At 39.4% G+C, this 9,290-nt stretch overlaps 2 protein-coding genes across 2 annotated transcripts; one reads left to right on the top strand and one right to left on the bottom strand.

Moving 5' to 3' along the window:
• Positions 1–1,430: 1,430 nt before the first annotated feature.
• LOC126796159 (uncharacterized) lies at positions 1,431–4,147 on the top strand. The gene is made up of 3 exons (XM_050522925.1): positions 1,431–1,810; positions 3,608–3,842; positions 3,885–4,147. The coding sequence occupies exons 1-2, from the start codon at positions 1,577–1,579 to the stop codon at positions 3,827–3,829; spliced, it is 456 nt and encodes a 151-aa protein (XP_050378882.1). The 5' UTR covers positions 1,431–1,576; the 3' UTR covers positions 3,830–3,842; positions 3,885–4,147.
• A 1,123-nt stretch (positions 4,148–5,270) lies between these two features.
• Positions 5,271–5,704, bottom strand: LOC126795534 (late embryogenesis abundant protein 6-like). The gene is made up of 2 exons (XM_050522355.1): positions 5,618–5,704; positions 5,271–5,489 (listed from the first exon to the last, which is right to left on the bottom strand). The coding sequence occupies exons 1-2, from the start codon at positions 5,702–5,704 to the stop codon at positions 5,271–5,273; spliced, it is 306 nt and encodes a 101-aa protein (XP_050378312.1).
• Between the last annotated feature and the right edge of the window lie 3,586 nt (positions 5,705–9,290).

Raw genomic sequence — 9,290 nt, 5'->3', positions numbered from 1 at the left:
TGGATTCAAAACTGACGTTGGTCGATTCCAATATGAGAGGTCCGTTGTATTAATAAAAGATATATAAACTTTATAAGTTTGATTGCTTACTTTGTCCATGAGTACGTATAACAATAATCAACAATACATATATTTCAGCTGTTATTATATATAAACTCATGCAAAAGATGGCACATATTTTCGTGGTGTGATTAGTGAAGTTTATCATATAAGCTGAAGATTGAGGATTACCTTGCAAAAGAAGCCGTAGTTAAAAACTATTTTGTACAAGTGATATTTTTAGAAGTATTATCGAAAAATTAAAAAAAAAAGAGTTTTGAAAAGTTGCTTTATATTTTTTTTATATCAAAGAATTGAATTGACATTGTCTTTAATTTGACTTTGAAATTCAGTACCAATAATCAACTACAAGTATCCCGTAATTTAAATCGAGAACACAAGATCGCTTCAAACATTCCACAACAACTTGAGAGCGTCTCCGATGATCGTTCAGAAATACCACATGAAGATTAGGAGTACGGTTGGTAAAACAAAATGGAAGATCAAGAACTTGCTATCCGTCCCTTCCACCATTTCCACGCCTCCCACCCCTTCCACCATTCCTCCCCCATATCCACTCATATACACCACATTCCCTTTATTTTCCCCCACCCTCTCTCAACCCATAAAGTTGTTCTCCCCGCCGCCAACCTCCTCTCTGTCGCACTACATGGCTTCCATTGTCTTTGCTTAGTTGTTGGGCGTCTTTTTTGTTGTCGCCTTAGTTCTGGGGTTGATCATGAATGCACTCGCTTGTATCGACTTGGATTCTCACTACCTAGACAACCGTGGCGTGTACCAGAGCTTGATGCAGAGATCTGTAAGACGCTAGTGGAGCTGGTTTGAAATAAGTCGGGTCAGGCTAGGAGAAATGCATAGAGTATGGAGTGGAGCTAGAACAAGTCTCAATGGACGGTCACTGCCTCGGTGATGATGAGGTAGTTGGTGAGTGATTCCTTGGTTGATTAGGAAAGATTCATTATAGCACTTGTGTGAGTTTGGACGTTTCGTCCCTTGGGTGAGAGACATACCATATACAATCTTAGATGGATTCGTAGGTTCCTCACACTAGTTTATGAAGTTATTTTGCTTTTTACATTATTCTTTTATCTGATTAATAAATGTATTTATGCGTATTTATTTTAGTTTTCTATTGTTTTAATTTAGTTTGCATTCGAGTGGCTTGTCACCTCTATTGTTTAACTATTACGGTCGTCTTCTGATATAACATATAAATCGCTAAAATTACATGTGTAATTACACTTGATTTTGCATAGACAAATATCTGTTTAAGCAACAAAAAAAAATTGAATGAAAATAAATAAATTCAGGTAGATCTATTTGGAGTCTAAAAAGGATACAAAAAGGCACAAACATGAGAAGTCCTAATTCTCACAACCAAACCCCCCAGAGTCCTAATCTTTTCTCCCCAATTCCATCACAACCCGTTCTACGCTTACTACAATTCACGGCCGTCCAACCCTAATCCGTTGCCGTCCGCCGCTACGACGTCGTCCGGAGTAGGATTGCTTAGTGGATGGGGCTGTTTAAGAAGCTATCGGTGTTTCTAGGGCTTGCTAAAGACGATGACCACGAAGTCAAAGACAAAGAGGAGGAGGACGACGACAGTCATCCCCGTAGTAATCAGGCTCACTTCCGAGACACCGGACTTCCCCGCAAAGGCTTCAGCGTTCCAGTTCAAGTCGCCGTTGACCGTCCTCTCCCCGGTCCGATTCTCATTCCTTGTCGCTCCGGCGACGGCGGCGTCCAGGTCTGTCGTTTTTCTCTTCTGACTTCATTTCAGTGATTTGGATCAGTTTTAGAAGTAAAAATCTGAATTTGCTGTCTTAAGATTTATAGTGAAGAATGTTAGCAGTTCCGATTTTAGTTGAATTAGGCAAAGTGCGTTGCTTTGTGCATCTACTGCTTTTAAAATGTGGGGAATTTTGATGTGTGCTTGTTGCTTGGAGAGTAAAGGTGTCCTTTTTAGTGTTGACTAGCAATTGAAATCGGAAGACTGATTGATTTTATGTTCAGGCAAAGTTCGTTTCGTTGTACTGATCTCTGTAGTGTTCGTTGGCATAGAATTTGAACTGCTTTGTGCCTATCTGTTAAGTCAAATGTGGCATAGAATGATCTATGAGCATATTGAGTCAAGAGCAAATTAGTCTTTTGAGAAAGCAAATTAGTTTATGGGTAGCAACCGGGGGAGTAAAGTTTAGTGGGTACATATTTATTTAAGTCAAACATTGTCAACAAGGGCTAAGTATAGTGGAGTAGATCACGTACATGGCATATCAGTTTATGCTAATAAGGTTTGAATGATATGTCTCCATTTCAATGGTTGTTGGACTCACTTTCTTGTCTTGTTTTGTTAACCTTGTAGCAATTGCGGATTCAATTCTGTGGGGGTACTCGATCAACTTTTTTGTTTGTTTAACACTTGTCACAGTATCATTGCCTCTTGAATAATAAGTTCGAATTACTGGTTGCCTTAGAATTGTCCGGCTGATAAATGAAGAAAGCTCGAAAACAGTTAAAAGTTAAAACTTAGGAAGCTCCTTTCTTAGTTTTGAATAATTAGGATTGTTTGTCTCTCAAGGATCAGGATGGAAAACCTGGAATCATGTATCCTCGTAGCACCGGCACTTGTTTGGGCACTTTAGACATGGAATGCAACACACCTTTGCCATGCTCTTGGATAATTATGAATGATTTTCTTTTCAAATAAGCATCTTTCATTTTCATGAAGTGCTGGGTTGAATGGCTTGAAATATAGTTTCTGTATTTCAGTTCAATAATATCAGTGTCTCGTTTCATATTTGACTCCTTTGTTTCCTATGAAGTACTGATATGTTCGTTCATGTTTTGTATAGTGTGGTATGATAGAATTGGAAAATGAATTTAACATGAAGTACTGCTTTATTTTAATCTTAATTTCTGTCCTGTCCAACTTCTTCATAACATTTTATTGTCAAGCTTTTTGTGTACATGTGTGTCGTGCTATTTAGATTAGTTGCATCTTTTCCTTGTCTGTACTGTTCGAGTGTTTGAGTTTATGAAGCAACAATCGTAATTTATTCCAAAATTTACAGAGGCACGTCTGGAAAGGTTGTTATTATGTATTTATCTTTATATATATATATATATATAGAAATTCTCAGCTCCGGACGTCCGGACCGTCTAGATTCGGCATTTCTGGCGTTGGCGTCGCGCGACGACGGGGTGGATGGTGCCGGCCGTGCTCCCCCTCCCGGCACTCTTTGGCCGGAACTCTAGCGCCCCACGACGGCCAGAATCTCGAAGTATTCTCATATGGGAGAATGAGTGAATCTTTTATTTGGGTTAATTGACCTTTTCATATTCTGGGTATTTGTAATTAATCGTTAGGATTAATGAGGGTAGAGAGATGAAAGTGTAATACCGAACCAGTAGGTGATGGTTCAGATGCCTGACATGTAAACTCATTGTTCTACATGCTAATTGTATATTTTTTTTGGAGCATATTCTTGTAACTATTATAGTAAATGAGGTTATAATTGTGATCTCTTATTGTTTTGCCTTCTAGGGTCTAAGATGGCATGCAAAGCGACTCAGGATTGATGAAGATGGAGATGTGGCCGATGAATTCTTGGAGGAGGTCTTCCCAGATATGTCTGCCAGCAGGGAAAGCAGAAGGTTTGAAGTGAAATCCGGTACAAGGCCAGCTAAAGTGAAGAGTCAGGCTATATCACAAGATGGAAGAATCCAACAACGTGTGGAATACCGAGGTAGATCTGTGTGGATATGAGATTCCTTGAGGAAGGTTATCAGGTTACCTTGGTTTTCTTTTATGATCTATTAATTTTTGGAGTGAATTTGTCATCCTAGTTCTCTTGTGCTGATAAATTGGAACACTGAGCCCATTATATTATTACATAACAGATGTGGGTTATCTGAAATTGGTTTTTGGAGGCTCTGGGTTGTACTGCTGCTGAGCACATATTATCTCTGGGAACTAACTGTTGTCATGATCTAGCATGTAGGAGTTGGAATCTGAACATTTGATAGTCATTAATATATACACGGGTAGTTGTCTGATTTGCTTCAACTGGTTTTCTATGTTTTCCTGCCGTTTCTATGTTGTGCGGCATGTGTGTATCAGTTGTTTGAACTTGATCCTGGGGATGATCAGGACTGACTACTGAGGGTAATTCAGAAATCCAGTCCAAAAAAGTCGTAAATAAAAAGGATCTACTTAACAACTCAACCACTTGTAGACAAGTAATCGTTCCATAGAAGTGATTGAACCTCCCCTTGCTTCGATACCATATAAGGTTCGTCTATTTGCTTGTTTCTACCCACATCAAACCACCGTATAAAACACTCCTCACCTGATTAAAACCAATGCAAAGCGTACCATGCACAAGAGTTTGTGGTTCACCAGTACATGCATGTTATATGAATCCAGCTCTTCAAAAAAATTGTAACTAAGGAGCGAAACCTTGTTCTCATTTGTACTTGCATCGATCACAGCCGAAGCCTGAAGGTATGACTTCCTCTCTCTCTATGTTACTTCTGCTAGGCTTAGGCACATACAAATGTTCCAAACGAACAAGACATACTACAAGATCAAAAATAAAAATAAAAACAGAAAAGCCCACTCGTTACTCTGAATTTCGGGGAATTAGGGAATGTACCTCTTGGGGAAACAGGGAGAATACTTCAAAGTCCAAATTTTTGGTTTTAGATGGCAATCAGCTGGCTCTAGTATAGAAGTGTGTGTTTGATCGTGTAGGCCTTCATGTTATAAATTAGACAGCATGCAGGACTAGAAAATTCAAAATTTGTTTCCCTAGCTAGCTACGCCAATTAATACTCCAGTTTTCAGATACCTAAACACCTAGCATAGAAGTCGTCATACATATGATTTCTGGCCTTCTGCATCCAACTATTGCAGTCCATAGATCGAATTTTGTTTATTGTTACATGCCCGATAGCACGTACTTAGCCTCCTTTGAAGTAATGAAATGATAAATCTATGTATTGTTTAGTCGATCTGGTATATATGCGTGACAGTATCGGAAGACCGCAATGACGGAAATTGTGATTCATCATCCCGATCAGCAGTATGTATCAGAAACTCCGAATATATAAATGTACATCTCAAACTGCAGCTCTTTTTTATTACATTTGGCAAACGCATATGTGCGCAAGCTGCACCTCGATGTTATTAATGAAAAACTAGAAATCTAGCTAGCTAGGCATGTGGATATGAAGCTGCGATCGTATTTATGTGTCGCCGGTGGTGGATGGGGATAGCTCCCATGAGATAGTTTGGCACCTAATTTCTTCTCTGCGTGCCTGGCTTTAGCTTTATGCAGCTTCATCTTTGCACTCGCCTCCTTCACTTTCCGACGCTCTTTTGCTATCTTCTTCTCTTCCTTAGTCCTTGCTTTTGCCCTCTCCAACTGTAGTACATGTCACTATTCATTAAATTTCCAGAAAAACACATACAAATGATGAGGTACACGTACATCAATGAAATAGGTAGTGAATCGAACTAGTGCTAGCTAGATGGAAAATGATAATTGACTACCTTCTCTTTTAATTTGGCTTTGTAGATATTTATGTGCTCTTTGGCCAACCAGGCCAGATTGCTAAATTTTTCCTTTGCGACCTGCATATCTTTTTCTTGCAGTCTTGCACACCAGAAATCTCCAAAAGAATTTTCGCACTTTGCTATGGAGCTTGTAACTTCGTCTGACCAAGGGTCGAGCACTCCTAAGGCTTGGTTTCCAGGACATTGAGATAAACACAAGATACCTAGGACTCCAGTACGGATGTGTGTGTATATATGTAGGGGAGAGGTATGAGAAAGGATCAGAGAACAATGAGAAGCCAATAGCCATGCGATACTGTAGTTCCAACCTTGACTCCTTGAGGTATCTAACGAGTTATGGGACAGCTGATATGCCACGTTAGTTAGCAGTTTACACATGGCGAGCATGCATACCCTTCCTCAGAAATTCTGCCACGTACATCGTGTCATGGCCTTTCCGGCTAGCTCTCTACGACATTGTCGATCGATATCTTGAAACCTCAATCAGCAACGAACTAACTAGATTTCTAACCTGATTCTAGCGCTCGGGGATCTGCAAACCTCTTTTGAGTTTAGGTCTTTCGTTTTTCTATTTCCTCTAGAAAACTACATAATTATTCAGTAGCACTGCTACCGACTAAAACCGTTTCTCATGCCGACCTCAACTACTTGAGCCAAATTCTAAACTCTCTTCCGCAAAATTAACAGCTCCATGCGCTTAGTTAAATTTTTTATGTTCCAGAACTATCGATTCACCTCATCAACAAGATTAGGTCACTTATATTGGGATTCGAGTGGGCGCTCATTAATAGGTTAGCATGAAGGATTGATCATGTAGTCTTTATTTTCTCCTTGTGCTAGATGACAACACGCAATTGGTTGCTTACCTAAACGCAATAAGCCAAAAGGAGAAAACACAATATTCCACGTACGACTGAACGAGAATGCATGTAGTAGCGCGATGAAACTACTTAATTACTGCATCTCCAAGTTGTGACAGTCGATCGCTTGAAAATGAAATACGAGTGTATATATATATATATATATATATGAAAACGTTAAATTCCCAACTCTACTCCATCTCGGTAGTCATCTCAAATAAGTATACATGAACAAACGTTCCATAGAAGTAAATTTACATTCAAACCCCAAGTTATAATAACGCACATGTTAGGAAACCATGGATTATTGAATCTAGAGCAGAAAATGTAAAGAAAACGTAGAATCGGCTGAAGACTACATCGTATATTACTTCCTTGAATTGTGTACAATACATTAGGTCCTATATGTGGGATAAGAATAGGTATCAAATGACATAACCGACCTTACATTCTTAACACCCTTCCTCAACCATATGTTTGGCTACAAGCATAATGGTTGGACCTAAGTACAGAACAATAGAAATTACATGATGTAGACAATTAGCAAGCTAACATCCCAATTCAAAAAAAAAACCCCAACAAGCAGTAGCAATCTGAGTGCAACACTTGGTACAGGATGACAAGAATGCGATCACAACATGGCAGATATGAATAACCATGGCAGTAGAGGAACCAACTGAAACTGAAATTCTTGAAAATATGTTTGAAAATTTGTAAAACAACTGAAAGCTGCATGTGTCTTCTCAATCACTCAAATGCCCAATCTGTGGCATATACACTTCTACCAATTAACAAAATATCACTAGGTTGCAATTTGTCATCACTGATCCACATGAAGAAACTCATAGAATTGATAGACGTAAATAAGTGCATCCATTGGCAATAAGACCAGTCTACTGCAAATCCCCTTACGTTACCTCAAGTGCAACAATCCCAACAAGAGACACGAGGGATATCTCCACCAACTAGAAGCATGAACTTCACACGAGACATAGGAGTAATTGATAATCCAAATAGTCAAGCCTCACTCACCAGTCCACAAATAAAGGAATTAAAAACTGCTTCGTCGAATTTCTTTTTCTGACGGCAGACACAAACTCTGATATAAAAAAAATGGAAAACTGACGAGTTGGAGCACAACAACTGAGACCACAGAGAAACGTCCTGTTCAAGAATGAGGGATGCCCAAATTGGAAAAGAGAATACCAATATCTCTGTAATTGACCTGAAGCACCAACCAAGCATGGAAAAAGGAATGCAACACCAGAATATGCACAATATAACACTCAGACTACAAATCACCCATCAAAGTATGTATATAATCTCCCATCACAATATATTCACCTTATAATCGTTATCCAAGTCCATTATAACACCATTTGTATGGGAGCACGTTAAAAACCTCATCAAATATGTAATTATCATCTCTCAAGATTGAACTCAACTAGCACACAGCCCCGTAACCAATCCATATTCCAAATTGATAAGCTAGAATCACCAGTCCAAAAAAGAATAGAATACTCTTCATTCTTAAACTTCAAATTTGTTGAAAATAAAATGGAAAACTGATGATTAATAGCAGAGCAACCCAAATATGTTATAATTCCACGACTTATGTGATATAATTCCACGACTTATGAGATAAAGAAGCCAAAATCAGAGAGATATTGCCAAGCTATCAGACGAATCTGATGCAAAAGCAGGAGTACAGACCACTTCATCCCCCGTGACGGCAAACGAAGAACAGAAGTTATGGATGAGGGAAGACAACGCCGATAGAGAATAGTCATGGACCCGACCCACTGGATTCAAAGACCCAAGCTTCAAGGAGTAAGCAATGGGATCGCAACTATCGTGACGACTTGGCTTCATGAACGCCAACCAAGATGGCCGAAATAAAGGAGTGGGGGAAACAGGAGACGAGAAATTGAAAATTGGGGAAAAGAAAAATGAAATCTACATAATTTGATATGCGGAGGCAAAGCTAAACACAGAAGCCACAAGGTACCAGATCGGATACCATGGGCTCTGATACCATGTTAGGAAACCATGGATTATTGAATCTAGAGCAGAAAATGTAAAGAAAACGTATAATCGGCTGAAGACTACATCATATATTACTTTCTTGAATACATTAGGTCCTATATATGGGATAAGAATAGGTATCAAATGACATAACTGACCTTACATTCTTAACAGCACAGCCAATTTCTGGCACTTAATTACAAGGAAAAAGAGCAGACCAAACATCAACACTAAGGCTAATTGCAAGATGAATTCGTAAGCCAGGGTACATATTCACAAAAGCATCTATGACTGCATCAGAGAAACTAGGTAGCGCGCATTATAGACTGCCAACTAATACTAGATATATGACTAGGGCAGCTTCCGGATTGTGTGACCTCCCAGAGGATACTCTGGGACTGCGCTCCCAGCCATCGGAGCGCCGGCAACCATTGTAGGAGCATCAGAGGTCAGTTTGTCCGCCGCGTGCTCGGCTTTGGATTCATGCAGCTTCATCTTGGCTTCTGCTTCTTTAGCTCTTCTCTTCTCCTCCGCCATTCTTTTCTCTTCTACTGTACTCGCTGTCATCTTCTCAACCTACCATCAATATAAACATCTATTAATGCACTGAATTAATATTTCTCTTATTGTATATGTACATCAATTAACTAAGTAACTTGTAGCAGCAACCTTCTCTTCCGCTTTGGCTTTGTAAGTCTGCTTTCTCCTTAGGCAGCACCGGCCAAGTTACTCATCTTCTCCTTTCCAGACTGCATATCGACGAT

The sequence above is a fragment of the Argentina anserina genome, chromosome 5, assembly GCF_933775445.1.
Source record: "Argentina anserina chromosome 5, drPotAnse1.1, whole genome shotgun sequence".
Taxonomy (NCBI): domain Eukaryota; kingdom Viridiplantae; phylum Streptophyta; class Magnoliopsida; order Rosales; family Rosaceae; genus Argentina; species Argentina anserina.
The sequence above is the reverse complement of the archived record's forward strand: the minus strand, read 5'-3'. Positions and strand labels throughout refer to the sequence as shown.